The 18,694-nt window shown below is 36.9% G+C and overlaps 1 protein-coding gene across 21 annotated transcripts in view; it reads left to right on the top strand.

Moving 5' to 3' along the window:
* Nucleotides 1-18,694, top strand: part of LRRFIP2 (LRR binding FLII interacting protein 2) — a 109,263-nt gene that overhangs the window by 42,131 nt on the left and 48,438 nt on the right. For 8 of the 21 annotated variants that reach the window (XM_057705758.1, XM_057705762.1, XM_057705753.1 and 5 more), the window contains 10 exons: nt 963-1,049; nt 2,284-2,334; nt 7,543-7,599; nt 7,698-7,742; nt 10,822-10,890; nt 13,302-13,343; nt 14,770-14,835; nt 16,418-16,492; nt 17,833-17,883; nt 17,965-18,009. In XM_057705758.1, the coding sequence (XP_057561741.1) occupies nt 963-1,049; nt 2,284-2,334; nt 7,543-7,599; nt 7,698-7,742; nt 10,822-10,890; nt 13,302-13,343; nt 14,770-14,835; nt 16,418-16,492; nt 17,833-17,883; nt 17,965-18,009 (588 nt within the window). The remainder of the gene's footprint in view (nt 1-962; nt 1,050-2,283; nt 2,335-7,542; nt 7,600-7,697; nt 7,743-10,821; nt 10,891-13,301; nt 13,344-14,769; nt 14,836-16,417; nt 16,493-17,832; nt 17,884-17,964; nt 18,010-18,694) is intronic. The other 13 variants (XM_057705770.1, XM_057705772.1, XM_057705768.1 and 10 more) reach the window with 7 other exon arrangements.

Here is an 18,694-nt window from a genome sequence, read left to right as displayed (position 1 = left end):
TTTTGTCTCCTGTCTTCTCTTTGTGCTAGTCTATGAAATTTGGGGGCAGCCACTGGAGTATTTTATACAGCAGAATGATTGACACGATCAGAAATGTGTTTTGAAAGGCAGACTGGTAATCATGTAACCACATAGAGGATGAATAGTAGGGGAGAATCTGGAGTCAGCTAGGTGGATTTGGGGACCGTTGCAGTGTCCAGTCAAGAGATAAAGAGTTCCTATTGTATGATTTAATTTATATGCTGTGTCCAGAAGAGGCAGATTCATAGAGACAGGAAGTAGATTAGTGGTTGCCAGGGGCTGGGGTTGGGTAACTGGGGAGTGATGACTAATGGATACAGGTTTTCCTTTTGGGTGATGAAAGTATCCTGGAATTAGATAGTAGTGATAATTGTGCAACTTTGTGAATATACTTAAAAACCCACTGAATTGTGTGATTTTAAGTGGTGAATTTGTTGGTGTGTGAATTATATCTCAGTGGAGAGAGAGAGAGAGATCCTGAAACAAGCAGGAACAGTGAGCATAAAGAAACCGGAGATGTGTTGGAGAGAAACTCAGTGGTCGGGAATTGACAGGACTTGGAGAGCGAATATTGGCAATGTCCAAAGTGCAGTAGAGGCTGGCCCTGCAGTTTCTAATTTGTATGATTGAATTGATGGGGGAAAAACTCTTGCAAAAGCAGGTTTGGAGAAACATGTAATGAATTGTGTGAAATGTTTTGAATGTGTAATCAAAGCAAGCAGTTGAGGATTTCAGGAGAGACTCTGGGACTAGAAAAAGAAGTGAGTATGGACAGGATATTGATGGAGGAAGTCAGTCAGACTGCCGGTGGACAACATCTTGTCCCCCACCCTCTTTGGGAAGTCATGTCCCATCGGTTCCTTATCCTGCAAGCTGGTCTACAAGGTGGTGATGGTGGTGGTGGTTTTTAAATAAAGATGAATCTTTATGTTACTTTTCAGGCAGAGGCAAGACTGGCAGCAAAACGGGCTGCCCGGGCAGAAGCAAGAGATATCCGCATGAGAGAACTGGAACGGCAGCAGAAAGAGGTAATTTGGGGGAATAACCCTGATTTAGTGTCGGTCTCAAAAAAAAATCAGTACTTGGCTAATTTCCTTCTGAAGTAAATCTGGTTCCTTTTGAAACACTGGGAATAGAACAACCTGATGTATATATTTTAACAAGCCATTCTATGTTAGCAAGTTAAATGCACTATTTGTTTTACATCATAACAGCAAACACATAGGTCTTACTTGTTATACGTTGTTATTGTGCTATCAGTAATTGTAATAGCTAAAGTAGGCTTAGAGATGACAAAGTTATTTACTATAGTCCTAAATGTCCTAGAATTTTGACTAATTATATTATGACATCTACATAGTAAAACTGAGAAATCATACAACCTTATAGTTTGTAAGCATATTTAATAATAGAAGAAAATATTCGCATAAGAAAAATTTTTAAAAAGCACAGCTGTAAGACGGGTGGACTCCAGTTTTGTGATGCAAAAACTAGTATCTGTATATAGGTCAAAAACTACTGGAAAGAAGTGATTACTATCAACACTTTGGTTTATCTATGGTGGAATTATGATTGGTTTTATGTTCTTATGCTTTTCTGTAGTTAATACATTTCAGTATGTTTTAGTTATCAGAAAGAAAAGCAAAAAAATTTTCTTCTAAGTAGGCACGTAGAAATTGGATTGCTTTAAAATGAAACAAATACTCTTTTTTTACTCTTTCCTTCTCACATTGACCTAGCTCTGAAAACTTCTATTAAAAATATTTCTGATGTTGCATTAGTACGAAGAGGGGAGAAACCTGCAGGGCAGCATTAGACATCTTATTTTGAGGTTGGTGGTGAATCTTCTGTTAACAACTTAAAGAGATGTGTGTGGAGTCCATATTGTCACAGCTCAAAAACAAAACCAAAAGCAAGTAATATACTGCTAAATTTTTTAACCGCATAGCTTCAAATATTGGATGCAGTTCTTTGCTTGAAATGAAGATGTTACAATGCATTATCTTTCATACTCCTAAAATTATAGTGAACTATAAGGATACAGTTATTAAGTATAAGTTTTATTTATAGTTCTCTAAACTACAGAGGACCATATATCTCTATTATTGAGCATATCTAGCTTAGTATGTTCTGTATTTTTTAATGTGTAACTTTGAATTAATAATTGTTGCTCTTCAGGGCAAAGGTACGTGATTAATTTTAGACTTTTCATAGAATGTGGTATGCCGAAAGCTTTAGTTTATGAAACTTTTGCATTTGTAGCACTCTCATCATTCCTTTGATCGGAAGTGGGGACAGATTCACAAGTGGCTGGTAGGCCAGGATTGCCTGCCCTGCATGTTGTGATCAGTTGCTGAAATGCGCAGTCTCAGAGTAAAACATTGACTAATCGTTTGTCAAATAGGAGTGTTTGGCATGTTGGAAGCTAAAGGTCAGAGAGTATCTCTCTTGTCTGTAATAAACCAAGTATGTGCTTGGAGTCCAGCCACTTCTGTTGTAGCTGCAGCCTCACACTCGTCTCATGAATGCTCCTGACCAAGAAAGATTGAGTAGTTGAATGTATTTTCTTTCTGTGGGTTTGTCCTGCCCTCAGATTTGTCCCTCTCCCCCTCTCATTCCTCCCACCCCCTCTCCAGCCTACCTTCTCCTTCCCCGTTCCCTTCTTCCTTTCTCTCTTTTTTTAAAAAACTAAGTCAGCAGGGTTTTCATTGAGAGATGACCCAAGTCATTCTTTCATCTCCTCTGAAAATTACTTCTGTTTTTTCAGTTCTCTCAGTTCCTTTTCAAGTTCTACCATAAATCCCCAATTTGTTAGCTACCAGGGCAAATTGCAACCAGTAGAGTGTTAGTTACTGTGAATCACTCCTAAATTTGAACTCTCTTCAGTGTTGCTAGGTTTCCCAGCTGCCTCCTGTTGCGGGGCCCTTAGCTTGGTATGTGAATAGGTGTGGGGGATGGGGCACGAAGCCTTAAAATCTCAAGGTTTTCCATATATGTATGTTTTCATGTGAAATGCCCACAGGCATTTTATCTCAGATTCTCAAAGGAGTCTGTGATCCCTTTGAGGTTAAGAACCACTGTCAAATTGTTGCTAAACAAGCAACTTTCATAAACAGATCCCTTCTAGGATAGCATTTTAAGGTATAACCAGAAATAAAATATTTATGACTGTATTGACCTACACATTTAAAACTTCATCATACTTCTCATTGTGATATTTTAGAAAAGAGAGAAAAAAGATGTTTGGTTGCTTAAAATTAAGCGACTTCTCATGTATGTGTTTGTTATTTTGGAGTGGAACCTGTCCTTTCTTGTTACTAAAGCTAGCTTAATTATTTTTATTTAAAGTGACTTCTGCATGTAACTGGCTTGATATTAGTGGTGCTGTCTTAAGAATGTTTGGTGTGAATATAAGAAATCATTTTTACTTGCAAAAGTGGAAATATTAGTTTAATTTCTTCTTTTAATTATGTATTATAGTTCTCAAATTAAATTGCCTAGGATTTAAATATCTTAGGGCAGACCAAAACATTAAATAAGAAGAAAAGCCTATGTTAAAAGCCTGATATTTGATTCCTGTGTTTAAGTGCCATGAAGATAAACATATTTTTTTATCTCTGTGGAAGGTGTGCCGTCCAGTCAGTGAACATGCTAGATTTTCATGGAAGGGGGAACAACTTGGGTTAGAGGCTTAAAATGCAGGTGGCAACTCACCCAAGCCTTAAATAATAGGTAGGATTTGGACATGCAGGGAAGGTGAGGTTTAGTTTTAAATGGAAATGACACTAACCCCTTCTGACACTTGCTTTTACTCCTTTAAAACGGATTTTTCCTCTCACTTCTTATCCCTGTCTCTCTGGCTGCTTTCTGTCTAGGAGCTTGCAGAAGTTGGCATGTGATAGTCACAATATAAAATATAAATTACTAATAAATTATAATAAGTATTGCACATACAAACAACTGGATTATCAATTATTAGAAGGGAGAGTCTTCCTATATTAAAATTTCTCCTAATCTTATTCCTTTTTTGTCTGGGGTGAGATGTTGGGTTGTGAATAGGGAACCCGAGGCGGGAGGCTCAGGAATGAGGCTAATGCTGAGTGCCTGTCTGTGCGCCCGCACTGTGCTCACGCTTTTCACACGTGTGTTCACTCCGCGTTGTAAGCTAGGTACACTGTCTCCATTTTATAGCTGGGTGGTAAAGGATTGGTGAAGTGAACAGCTTGTTTAGTCGTTGGCAGAGCCAGAGTTCGAAGGGGTGAGAGGGTGCCCCATGTGCTGACAATGGTGTCGGAGGTCAAAGGACCGAGAAGAAGAGGGCCTGTGTCTCTCCCGGCCTCCAGGTAGTCTTAGGTTAGCCAGTGCCTCTGTTTATAAACTGGATGTCCGAAGCAGTGGCATGTTGGTGACCTGAAGAAGTAAATGCAGTTTTTGAAGGTTCCTAATTTAAAGCTGAGGGAATGGCTCCAGCCTTGAATGAAGTATTTGTTGTTAGAGAAAGATGGCCAGGTGTATTCACAGGGCTGTGGGCTTTTTTTTTTCTTTTTTCTTTTTTTAGTAAAACCACTTCATCCTCACTTCAAGTGAACTTTTAAAAACAGAATATGTTTCATTCCCATTAATTTAACTTAAATGTATCAAAACATAATTTTCCAGAAAGCCTTAGCAGATAGACATCCATCTTGTAAGGCATTGTCCTGCTTGTTCAGCTCTGGATCCTTTAACAAGAACTCCCGGGACAATGAAAATGTTTTGTTTTCCTGACTGTGGGAGAGAGGGATACTCTGCCTTGTAATTGGTACCTAAAAACACAGCTTGCTGAAACTTTTTTTGCCCACTGGCTTTCTGGCTCTATTAATTCAAGAAAAGCCAATTGACAGTTTTAATACTTACTCCAGAAATAACTGGGAAATGAAACGTGCATGCGTGTGTCTGTGTATGTGTTCCAGAGGAGGAGAAGGCTCTGCGTAAAAACCAGAATACCTTGCCATTTCCTTCATGTTCTTTCCATGTGATGAGTCTGGATTTAGCTGGTGTAGGATAGCATCTTTATTGGTTCAGTGGTCTGGTGAGTCAGAAGATCTGAATGCTGGTCCCAGCTTTCTGACTTTGTCAATTCCTCATCTTTCTGTGTTGCAGGTTTTCTGTACTGTAAAATGAAGGGATCAGACTAGATGATCTTTAAGAATCCTCTAGCTCTTAAAAATAATTCTAGAATTGGTACTGGGGTCTTTTATATGAGGGTTTCCTTCTGTTTCTTCCTATTTGCCACTGTGCAGAAGTATTCTAGGTGGAGGGAGTAATTAAAGACCACCTAAATACCTCCCTTTCTATAGAAGAGTAGTGCTGCATAGCAGACTCTTAGTAAAATATGTGCTTTGAGTCTATCTTGGTGTAATCATAAAAATTTGCTTGGAGCAGGCCTTACTGTTTGTACGGTTGCCACTAGCTATTTGTGGATAATCAGGTTTGGACTTAAGTTGATTAAAATAAAAAATTTCATTCCTCAGTTGCACTTCTAGGAGTTCCAGTGCTCAGTCGTCACGTGTGGCTAGTGGCTACCATGCTAGACAGCACAAACATAGAACATTTCCATTGTCACAGAAAGTTCTGCTGGATAGTGGTGGTTTAAGGGGTAGTTTATGATCATGGAATAAACTGTATTCTCTCAGTTTAAATTAACTGGCCTGTATGGGCTTACATTTTATTCTGTAGTTTTTCTGAGCTCTTTTTTGGCCATTTTTTCAAATGGGGCTAAAAAGAAAGCTGTGTAAATCTAGAGGTATATCAATACTTAATAAGGCATTGTTATTTAGAATTATTTTTTAATAGGCATCATTAAGAAAAAGTATGAATTCATCTGTCTTTGCTGCATCTTTAATGGGCTGTGCTCTTTATAGGCAGTTTTTTAAAAGTGCTCTTGTGTAGTAGGTGGAATGACAAGAAACGATAGAATAAAGAGAGGATTGAGCATTAAACCATATATGTCACCCTAGTACCCCATATAGTACTGAGACGGAGCATGTAGAATTAACTTGCCTGTGTAGCACAAGGCTCTTTAAACTAACCAAGCTAACTAGCCTAGAACTGGTTACCACTTAATAAGTTGTACCTAGCCTGCTGGGCTGACATGCCCTGCAAACTTCTGTAGTATATCACCTGATCATCAGAGAAAGGGAAGAAACTTGCTTAGTTCCTTACAGATTACATGTGTCTATTACATAGCAAAAGTGTGAATCAGTGATGAATTCCTAAAGATCCAAACACCATATTGGGTGTTGAATCATTGAATCACACTGGTGCTTATATACGACTTCTGAACAGATTTGATCAAATGCATCAGTGTGCACAGCACATGACAACCAAGAGGTTTTTGGACTTGCATTCAAAGACCATGAATAAAAAATAAAACATTAAATTGTGGTTTTTCGGTTGAATTACTGTTTTTGGATTTTATTTGTTCCACCTGCGTAATGATCGTGCTGTGTTGTCATGGGGTATTGAAGTATTGCTGCATTTTGGAAAAAGCGGTGTTGACTAGCTATGAACCCAGTTGGACAGTTGTGTGTAAATTCTTAGTCAATGGAAATTACTTTAACACTTCAGACTTTGAAATTCTGAAAGATCAGAAGTTTCTTACACTTGATTAGGTCCTAGGGACTAGTCTTTTAATTTCACATGACTCAGTACCTAATGCCCCAGTGCTAATAACTGAATATGGAAAAGTTTAGAATTACATTTAATTAGTCAGCTGTTTGGGGGTTCTTTTTTTTTTCCCCATCAATTTTTTTTTTTACAGTCTTCATAAGGCATAACTTTTGAGGTAACTTATCAACTCTGAAATATTTATTCAATTTCTTCTAATTTTAAGTAGTTTTTCATATTAACAACACAATCAGGGGCTATTTCATTTAGTTGTTTTTTCTTTTCCAGTTAGAGTGGTAAAAGAAAAAAGAAATTTTTTTGCAATAAGCACAAAATTATAACCCAAATATTTTTAAAGCAACACACTGTCACCTTAAACTACATCTGTAATAAACGTTTTTTCCTGTCTTGTATAAACTAACATCATAATGAAAAAATAGATCAAAGTCTACTTTTATTTTTTTAATAAATTTATTGATTTGTTTATTTATTGGCCGTGTTGGGTCTTCACTGCTGCACGCGGGCTTTCTCTAGTGGTGGTGAGTGGGGGCTACTCTTTGTTGTGGTGCCCAGGCTTCTCATTGCAGTGGCTTCTCTTGTTGCGGAGCATGGGCTCTAGGTGCACAGGCTTCAGTAGTTGTGGCACGCGGGCTCAATAGTTGTGGCTCACGGACTTGTTCAAATAAAAACATAGTCAAGATTATTTCTACTTTCTTTCCAACTGAGGGACGTGGCTGCCCCAAACTCAGCTTTTGAGGCTGAGTTGTCCGCACCTGCCTGCTGTGGGGAAGGTGCTGCTGTGCTCTTTGCTCAGTTGTTCTGATAGACAACCCTCTGTTGAGTGATTAACTCCCCATGTACTTTCTCCTTTCCCAGGAAGAGTCAGAAAGGGCCAGGTATTCCCACCGGTCCAGTCACCATCGTCCTTCTCTGGTTTGTAATAACCTACAGACTTGCCTCTAATACATTTCCTCATCAATTTACTGTAGTCTCTCACACATGTTTACTATGTTTGTTTTTATTTTTATCAGGGAGTTGAGGATGCATTGTCCATTCGAAGTCTTGGCAGTCACAGGGTTGGTATTTTAAGTTGTTTACACCCCAATAACAAAGCTATCCCTTTGCCTTTTTTCACAAAACAGAAAATATTGGCAAAGTTCTTCCATTGGAAAGTTATGCTTTTCTCTCAAATTATTGCTATAAGTAAATCAGTTCTAAAATCATGAATATTTTCATCTATTAACATATGTATTTACTCTTTTTCTATAAAAGGGCCTTTGATTTTGGAAAATCATTACAAAATAATGAGATTGATTTTATAGAATAACATCTGCATGGTTCTAACTTTCAGATTTTTCCTACTTTCATTTTTTTTAATGACAATTTATTAAATAAAATTTATTATTTTGGGGCTTGGGTGACTTAACTCTACTTTTGTTCAGTGCAAAAACTGAGCTGATTTTAAAAATGTCTGTCTTATATTTATAGAAATTATCATGCTTCAACGTTTTGATTAACATTTTGTAATTTGTCTCAGGTTTTTAGCATACATCATTATAAATCAAGATAAATGAGAAATCGCTCATTAAAGGTTTGCATAGTGTGCCAAGAAACTCTTCTTAAAGAATTGTGCTTTAAACCTTAGAGCAATGCTTTTAATTTGCACATTGATAATATTGTGTGTATACTTACATCTAAATTTTTCGTCAGTAAAATTATCTTTCTTGTTAAGGTCTGTTAATTTGTTAATTCTCCCCAGGTCTAGTTTTCTTCCTATCTTGTATAATGTATAAAAATACACTCTATTAAACTGAGTATGTTCTGGTATACTAATCATTGATGTGTTTGTATTCTTGAATAGTACTTTACTGTGGTTATATTTCTTATTGGTAAATGTAATCTACTGTCTTTTTAGAATAAGTTAGTAAACTAATTCTTGAATCATAAATATTTTGGTTAATTATAAAAGTTTAGATTTATAAGAATATTAAAAAGCTTTTATAGAAATCTAATCAGTAGTTTAAGAATGATTTTGTAGGAGAAAAACTTTGAGATAATAAGTTTGTCATGCTTCTCCCTGGAGATATTTTGTTTTCTTTCTCACAGGGAGTTAGTCAACAGAAGCTTAAAAGTTGAACCTTGAGGGCTTTGAAAATAATCCAATCTTTCCTCTTTTTAAAAAACGCATGACTTTACCCTTTACTTTTCATTGTAATGTTCATAGTGTGAAGTTTCAAGCTGGTTATTTGTAAATTTGTATGGAAAACTTGATTATATATTAGTTTAACCTATGGTAAAACCATCCAAGTTCAACCTAATTTAGGGGCCTTTAAAACATCTACAAACAAACAAAAAAAAAATCTGCAATTACATAAATAAGGCATTGTTTACCCAGAGTGTCTATAAAGTAATGAGATTGATTTTCATTTCATGGAAATTATATCATTAAATAAATTTAAGATATAACTAGAACTCTCACAGTATTTTGTTTCATTATGGTAATCATGAAAATTTACTGTTATGGGAAAAAGAGTAAACCTCCTAAAGTAAAAAAATCAGCATGTGAACTTAAAGATTAATAAAAAATTTTACGCTGTAGAGGAAAGTTGAGTACTTTACTTTGTGTGAGTGTGCATTTAGCACATTTAAAACATTTAGACTTTCCTGGAAATGTCTGATTTGAAATGAAAGCTCACTAATAACATAGTTTAAAAGAAATATAATTGAGGTAAGTTTTTTTTTCTTTTTTTTTAACTAGATAATATTGGGAGTTCTAAGTTTTTGTCAGATTATTTACTTTTTAAAGTAACTTTACCATCTACAGTAAACTGAATATGTAGACAAGTTTTGTTCTCTGTAAAAATAAATGTGATGACTTAAAACACTGACCTAAATTTTATTGGATTTGGCCTTATTATTTGGGAATTTTGCTATTTCTCTGCCAGTTATTTTTTTTTTTAATTTATGTGCTGTATATTTAAAAGTCTAAGACTTTTGGACCTTGTATTTGATATATGAACCTTAGCAGTACCTGGGTATGAGGCAGATATATTTATGGTTTTATGCCACCTTCTTAGTTAGGACTTTGATCTTTCCTTTTGTCCAGTTAACGTTCAGGTACTGCTTTCTTGAAAGGTGCCCTGCCAGTAGGTATTTGGGCTGGAGTTGGTATCAATGTTAAGGACATTCTGTATGAAAATAGAGCAAAGATAGTTCAAGACTGAATGAAAAAAAATAAAATAAAATAAAAATTAAATTAAATTAAATTATTTTAAAAAATGGTACTGATGAGCCCAATGACAAGACAAGAATAAGGATGCAGATGCAGAGAATGGATTGGAGGACACGGGGTTGGGGGAGCGGGGGGCGAAGGGGAAGCTGGGAGGAAGTGAGAGAGTAGCATAGACATATATATACTACCAAATGTAAAATAGATAGCCAGTGGTAAGTTGCTGTATAACAAAGGGAGATCAACTTGATGATGGGTGATGCCTTTGGAGGGCTGGGTTGGGGAGGGTGAGGGGGAGTCATGGGAGGGAGGGGATATGGGGATATGTGTCTAAATACAGCTGCTTGACTTTGGTGTACCGCATAAGCTGGTACAAGAGTGTAAAGCAATTATATTCCAATAAAGAGCTTAAAAAAAAAAAAGACTGAATGGTAGGTTTGGGGAAGGAAGATTAAATCAAAGCCCTGAGTTTAGAATTGAAACAATCTATTTCTTTAAAAAAGTTTGGGACACCCAATTGTACACTCTAAATATATGCTGTTTATTGTCTGTTAACTGTATCTCAATAAAAGTTCTTAAAAAAAATAAAAAATAAAAAAATAAAAAACAATCTACTTAAAAAAAAAACTTAAAAAATGTTTGGTCACTGCTATATATAATGGAATACAAGAAGACTGTAAGGAAGAGATACAAAATTAGAAAATGAGATAATCTTGAATCAGAGTGATAGGGATACATTGCAGTTTTCATTGGTGGAGAGTTTTACTGTTGTTTTTATTAGTTCCTATTTATATATCAGTGGTCTCAGTATAATTTTAATGAAGTTAATTTTATTTATTTTTTATTTTTATTTTTTGAAGTTAATTTTAATATGCTTGCAATTTGTATTTTGTCATTTACTCCTACACTGTTTAATTCCATGGAAGAACCTATTGAAGGACGTAACGGGGACACATTGGAGCAGAGCCAGTACACCCAAAAGGAAAGACATCATGGTGTGTAGCCCAGAGAAATGTGCAGTGTTAGTATTGTGCGTTCACTGTTGACTCACAAGAGTCCTGGAGCCTTGAGTAATAGGTCCATAATAACAGAAACAAACACTTGCTGAACTTTGTTTCTACAGTACAGCCTGCTTTTTGCACTTTTTAAAAATTTTATTTTCAAATGAAAACTTTGAGGTAACTTTTTCTGAGAGTTAAAAAAATTTTTTTTAGATTTTATAGATTATAACAGGAAATTTGGAAACATTTTATTTAGCTAGAGCCCTTAGTATTTTCAGTTCTCCCTCCTTTGATGAATCACTGGTTTTTAAATAACATAAGTACCAACTGGCACATATTGGAGGATTCTTTTTGTTTACTCAGTTGTTCTAGTAGCAATTGGGGTGTCCAATCTATGGATTTTCCTACCAGATTCAGCAGTTTTTAAAACTGAAGAAATTCCCTGGCGGTCCAGTGGTTAGGACTCTGCTCTTCCAATGCAGGGTCTGGGTTCAGTCCCTAGTCAGGGAACTAAGATCCTGCAAGTGGTGCAGCATGGCCAAATAAACAGAATAGAATAGAATAGAATAGAATACAATACAATAGACTACAATAGAATACAATACAATACAATACAATACAATAAAACTATCTGAGCTCTGCATTTTATTTTAGAAAAGGAAAATCAAAATAAGTCAATTTCAGTTCAACTTGTTAAATCTTATGCTTTTGCAAAAGGCGGTGAGTGTTACAGAAAGGATGAGAGAATGTGACTGATCCCTTCAGTGAACTTATCTGGTTGGGAGAACGGAATAGTTTATATGCAAGAACGTGTGGCTTGAGTTAATGCATGTTTTGGTCATGGGGTTTTGGTTTTTTTCTTTAAACAAAAAAGATACTTTGTTAACTGAGAAAAGATGTAAGTGAAACTTCTATAGAGAAATAACTTTATTATCCAGTGAAATGTCATTCACCATAGTGACATTTTACCATTAAACATCATTTACCACCAAATGCATGCTCGTAGGCATTTTAGAAAATTTTGGATAAACAAGATTACTTTACACATATAATAACACTTTATATTCTGTTTTCAGGACAGTACAAGAAAAGCATGCAGATGCAGATATTTTGCTCTAGTACTTTTTAGTATTTATTGCAATATCATTTTCACTGAATTTATACCAGTGGTAAAATTATATCACTTAGCCTTGTACTTATGAAGTATATTTTGGGGGTTTTCTGCAATATCTTTTGTAAATGACCGCCATTGGGCATAAAGTTACTCTTACTGTACATGATACACTCTAGTATTTTCTATTTTATTTTTTTGTATTGCCAGTTGAACCCGTAAATTGATTTATGAACTACTAATGAGTTGCAGTCCACACTTAGGAAAACATTACTTTAGATCAGGTTTTTGAATAGTGTTCCCTAAAATCTTAAATGGATATAAAAGTTGCAAAAGAAAGATATTTTTTACCAAACTACCAGAGAAACTTGTTCCTTGCTTTTGTTTTACATTGTTTTATTGTTTCATACATTGCTTTTCTGGGTAAGATTGCTTATAAAATCTGAGCTAGGAAGCTTAAAATAAAGTTAGGAAACCACAAATCTGAGTAGTTAGTTACTGTTTAATTCAGTTTCTTGGACTTGAAATGTGGTGTTACACATATTATTTTCTTAGAGACCCTACGTGAAATGTGTTTTTTCTGGTCTTGTCATAAATTTTATATATTTTTCTTTGATTTATATTTAATGCCGCTTTTATATGTATACTAAGTATTCCACACTTTGCTCTGGCCAAGTTTCTAGTTTTGTTCGCTGTTCTTCATAGGGGAAGTTCTTGAGGAAGGAAGTTTTTCCAGTGTGTGCACAAGCAGATCCAAGGGAACTCTCCCCATTTTGATGCTGCAATTGTTTTTTCGTTTGTTTGGTTGGTTTCTGTTTTTGTTTTTGTTTTGTAACATTTATTTTACTAGTTACGTGATCCTCCTTCCTTGCCTCTCCATGCCTTGCTTTTGCCATGTTTCAAATGATGGAAAATGATGATGACAGACACAATAAGAAAAAGTAAAACATCTTTTGACTTCAGAATGCTTAATTCCTGCTTTTAAAGTCTTCCTTGGGTGTTGTGTGCTATAGTGTACTGGGATGAATCATCTCAGCATTACTGATTATAAATTCTGTTTTTGAAAGAGAACATGCAGTTTTTCCTGTACACATAGTTTAGCAATAACCTATACTAGGAAAGAGTGAGGGGGAAGAATATTCTTTAATTCAAATGTCACAGCCTTTGTGTTGAATAATTTGGGGCTTTAAAAGTACTGCTGGATTTTTAATAACTGTACAAATGTTACTTTTTCCCCTCTTTATATTTCTGATTTTGGAAATACAACCAACTTTCACCTTTTCCTGAAATCCAGTATGATGCTTTCAAAGATAGATCGTCAAGACTGTCATCATTAGTATGTAGTGCATGACTTTGTGTTTTACTTTATAAACACCTGATGATGCTAATCATAGATTATGACTAACTTTTTCATAGGTTTGTTATGATGTTTGGGGGAAATGTATGACTAACAAAGCAAAATCTAGTGTTGTGCAATTGTGACATAATTTAGCACTTGAATAATTTTGTCTTTTAGAATATCAGGATCAGATAAAAATTATTTGCTTCCCTGTTCAGGACTAAGATTGTTAGTATCTTAAGATGATGAGCCACCCAGCTGACACACACTCACTGCTCTGGAAGACATGTTTCCAGCAGTGTTTTGATATGTAATGAACCATATCAGCACAGGCCCAACTGTGTTTCATGTCCTGTGTCACAAGCCAGCAGGTGTGAACGCATCCAGCAGGGACAGATGACACCTGAAACAGCACTTATGTCCACTCATTTTTTGCTTGATTTGGTTTGTTTTTTATGGTGTGTGATTTTGGCCAGGGGAGTTCAGTTAGTGCATGTTTTTCTTGGGTTAATGTGTCAATGGATTGCCTGAGTTGCTAGACTATATCGACAGCTCTTAAATATTCAGGGTAATCAAAGGAAAGATATGCATATTAGGAAGAGAAAAACAAGTGTGTAATCACTGATTCAGGATCTAGCTGTGCATGTTTCAGAGGATTTGCGTAGAGCAGACTGTTCACAGCTCGGACCCTTCCAGCTGCACCTCCTCATTTCAGGCCAGCGGTGCATACCTAGACTGGACTTCTTGTCTACCAGTTGACCTGTTTAGTAGTGTTGCTGTCCTCTGTCCCCTTACATGCACTTGGCCCTGTGCTTCTAGAAGTTATGTATTGAGACAGGCTATCTTCAAAGCACTTGGATGGCAGATTACCATCTAATGCTGCTGCTGCTACTCGAGACAGTCCATACCGTGTTGGCCGCTTTCCTGTGAGTGGCGCATGCTGTGGGACCCCGACTTTGGTTAAGAGGACTGTCTTGGGCAGTGCAGTGTGTTGTTTTCTGTTCTCAGTCTTGTTTTGTTTGGTGCACAGGATTGCTTTTTGGCCTTTAGCTAAGGAGGACTGTGGAAGGAAGTGGACTCGTCACTTATACCTTTTTAAAGAAGATAGAGGGACTCAAATGAGGTGTGGGGTGAAGGTCCCCGCAAATACCCTGCCTGGCTCTGAGTCCTAATTAAGTTTTTGGTTGGCTAGGCACTGAGCTGGATGGCCCAGGGAAGGTGAAGGGGAATGCACGTGTGTAGAGAGGCTGTGTGTCTTAGCCAGTCAAGGGCAGAGAATCATTTACTAACAGGTGGGAAATAGAGTGCATGTAAACTACGCTGTGTCCCATGTGGGTCTTTCTGTGTATGATTTTAAGATGAATTTTATTAAATTATTTTTAAACTTCACTATATGATCCTTATATTCAATATTTACTTCCAGAATCATTCTTACAGTCCCTCTTATGGAATGAAGAAGAGATCTTCTGCTTCTCATAAAGACCCGCTGGTTAGTTCTGTTGTGTCTCATATCACAGAATTTTGTGAGGCTATAAAATTCACTGATTACTTTTAGGGAACTTAATTATGACTGCATTGGTTTCATTATTGAAACTTGATAATATACTGAAACATGACTTATCAGAACTTATTTAAAAACCGTTTTGTTTTCATTTACAAGATTTAAGATCAGGTTAATATATGCTAACCCTAGTGGCTAGAGTGAGGAGAGTGTCACACAAAGTTCATTCACAGTGTGTTTTCATTTATGAACTGTCCTTTGGAGGACTATACCTTAAGAAGAGGTTTAGTGCGATTCTTATACTTAACTTTAGAAATTTGAATTGATTTAGTTGTGGTGTTATAGGCAGTACCAACGTCACATATAGGTTTCATTCTGAATGGTTGTTTTTGTAGATTTTAGAATTTTGGGAACTTGAAATTAATTTTCTGATAGAAACGATAAAGTGTGTGATGGCAGAGTTCCCATGCTGTCCTGCAGAAAACTCCTCAACCTATAATGTAATTAATTTGTAGGACTAATAGTGCTCTCCATTCCAGCCGACCTTGCTAAACAACATTTCTCTGGAGGAAAAAATGTCTAGAATGCCCATTTGGGGTGCTAGGAACACCTCTTTCTTGTCAGGTTGCTACAGCCCTGGCAGGGGAAATGCATCCCAAGCTCCCTGCTGACTCACGGTTCCCATGGGCAGGGCTCTTACCATGGGTGGGGTGGAGAGAGGGTTGGGAGGCTTTGGCTGAAATGAGGAAGGAGGAGAGGATGAAATGGAGAGGACTTTGGTGAGACGCCCTGGTGGGTGGAGTGCTGGGAGTTCTGGGGAGAGGTGAGTCCTGGTGCCGCAGGGAGGGTGTGGTGCAGGCAGGCAGGGTGGGGAGTGGCAGGGGGTGGGATGGGAGCCGGGCTGTCCCTGGCCGCAGTGTCAGCAGTGGAGGAACAGTCTTTCAGTCAGGGATTGCCTGGGTTTCCTTAACCGTGAGGGAAAAGGGTGGCTGCAATTTTACCGATGATTTTCCCCTCAAGCAATCACAGTAATGTCATTGTTTGGTGTAATGTACTGAAGATGAACGTGCTGTAGATGTTTTAGACCAAACCAGATGAGTGTTCCTACTCTCTCTTTGGTGATTTAATTTGATCAGCTTATTTTGACAAACAATGGAACTAGGAGGAGTTTTGAAAAAAATAACTTTCATGATTTCTGTGGCGTTGCCAGATAGATTATAAATGTAGTAATTATTCATTCAGCCTGGGTTTTTCAAGGACATTCCTAAGTATGACATGAGAATAAATCACTTATTTCCATTCCATTTTGTCTGAGGGTTTACATTCTTACTTTTAAAGTTAAAAAATAAACAGTAATGACTTGGTTTGAAAATAGTTAAATTTTAATATTAATCTTTTTTGAGAGACTTGAAATAGTGGTTATTTTCACTTTTACCTAATATGATTCAGTGCTTTAAAATCATTGTTGTGGAGGAGAAGGGGTTTGGCAACATCCGATTTTGCCTCTGTGTTGTTAGGTTAACATTAGCATTTAACCTTAGAAAAATGTGTTTAATTTTGCTTTTTGCAGAGTGGCCTCTACTTTGACCAGAGAAACTACAGCAGTCTTAGATATAGCAAACCCACCTCTGCCTACTATACTCGGGTTTGTCACAAGTTTTTTTTGGTTTCGTGTGTTTTATCCAACTTTAACACATTTCTAATCCCCTATTTTGCATTTTGACTCGTTAGAACTAATCTGTGAATGGCTGTGTATATACTAGTTTGTGGTAACTGAATTCTCATAGTCTTTGTGAGTGTATCTTTAAATAATAGGAACTATTGAATCAGCATGTTATTATCAATGAGTACCATTTTTTTTCCAGTTTCTTTAATGAAAACTAACATACAAAAAAGTTCAAAGAATTGTATAGTAACCACCTGCGTACCTACCACTCAGATTCTACAATTAATATTTTACTGTATTTCCTCTATCATGTAATTATCTGTCTAGCTGTCCCTCCATCCATCCGTCCATCTTTTCAGGGGGATGCATTTCAAAATAAGTTGTAGGCATCAGTACATATCACGGTGTATGCCCTTGTACTAAAAACATACATATGAAAATTTAAACTGTAAGTGGGATGAGAAGAATGTAATTACTTAATGTTAGATTCACGTTTTTTCGAGGCATTGGCACATCATGCATTTAAAACACGTTAAATATGTGGCACACAGTACATTTGAAATAATTCAGTTGTCAAAACCTGCATGCATAACTTAGATACTCTTATTTTCCATGTCTGATTGGGCTTGGTGAAAAAGAACTGAAAATTATGTCTTGAGATGACATCAGGAGACAGATTTAATGCCTTTTTTAAAAAAATGCTGTGCCTTGCTAGTGTGTGAATTCATTGTGACCAGTACCGTTTATCTAATTAAACTAAGGCACTGTGTCCAATGGCTTGTTGTGAAATATACGTTTTCTTTCTTTCTTTCTTTCTTTTTTTTTTTTTTTTTTGAAATATACGTTTTCTAGTCTATTGGGGTGAGCGTTTATAGCAGTAACTCAGAGCTCATTTACCTGGTTCCCCAATACTCAGGATAAACCCATTAGATGTCACAGGAACTGCTGGGGACTGGGATGTGGCCACAGTTTGCCACACTCCCTGTGCCGTGGCCCTCTTTTCCTGAGTGTTTTCTTAGGTGGCCATCCCATCGCCTAACACTGATGTGCAAAGACCAATAATAGGATTTACACATTTATAGAAAACTATTCCAAGTGTTTTGCCTTCTTATCCCTTAATTTTAAGGTATTCAAAGAGATTTCTAACAAGTTTTTCTCATTTTGTGTGTCACTTAGCTACTTTAAACACTCAGGAATTACTAATGAATTATGGGGAGTAAAATAAACATAAGTCGTCTGCTCTCATGATGGTGAGACCGTTTCTCTCTCTGTTTTTTTTTTTTTTTTTTTTTTTTGCTTGTTTTGTTTTTGTTTCTTAGCAGTCTTCTTCCCTGTACAGCGACCCTCTGGCGACATCTAAGAGCTACAGGGTTAGTACTTCCTGAGGAGTGTGGTGCCTTCAGAGCTACCAGTTGCTTTTCTTTGGGTTAAATCATGCACTTTCTCCGTAGGCCTCCCCTACTGCAAATTCTGGTCTGCTGAGAAGTGCCAGTCTGGTTTGTATTTTCCTCTTCCAACGTGTGTACTCCTAGTGGGGCCATTGTCATGGTGCTGACTCTGGCTTGACATCTTTCCTCCAAAATAGTCAAGGACACATGGCTTTAATGCTATGTGTACTGTAGAATGTGCTGCCCGTGCTTAAAATACAGAACTTTCGGGGAGCCAAAAATGAGCATATCCTCTTCACAGTGGTAGATGTTGCTGGCTGTTGGTAGGCCCTTGCTTAGAATTGGTTTCCTGTAGAGGAGGTAGATTTGCATGGGTTCCACTGTAGTTGCATACTTTTGTGAGATGGCTGCCCGTGCATGGGATGTCATATTTTTGGGGGGAACAGCTGTGGCCTTGGCCATGTTAATACTAGGCTCTAATGGAGCCAGCTGACTAGAAGGACAAAACAATAGCTCTGTGTAATGTGTGAGTGGTGAGTTTGTTGCTTTCAAGCTGTTGTTTGTTGTCTCGTGGCCTGTTCTCGTAGACTGGGAACCTGCGGCTTTGTACTTAACTTTATCGTGACAGTGGGCAAAATGCTTTCAGTGCCTCACTTTCTTCTCTGTTCCATTTCCTCTTTTGAGAGAATAAATTTGTAAATGTTCTCCAAATTTCATAAGATGATGATGAAAGGCAGTGCTGTAACCAGTGGTGCTTTTTAAACGAAGTGCGGGCCTGCAGTTTTCGTGCGGC

The sequence above is a fragment of the Hippopotamus amphibius genome, chromosome 13, assembly GCF_030028045.1.
Source record: "Hippopotamus amphibius kiboko isolate mHipAmp2 chromosome 13, mHipAmp2.hap2, whole genome shotgun sequence".
NCBI classification, from domain to species: domain Eukaryota; kingdom Metazoa; phylum Chordata; class Mammalia; order Artiodactyla; family Hippopotamidae; genus Hippopotamus; species Hippopotamus amphibius.
Note: the sequence above shows the minus strand (reverse complement) of the source record. Positions and strands in the feature narration are given on the sequence as shown.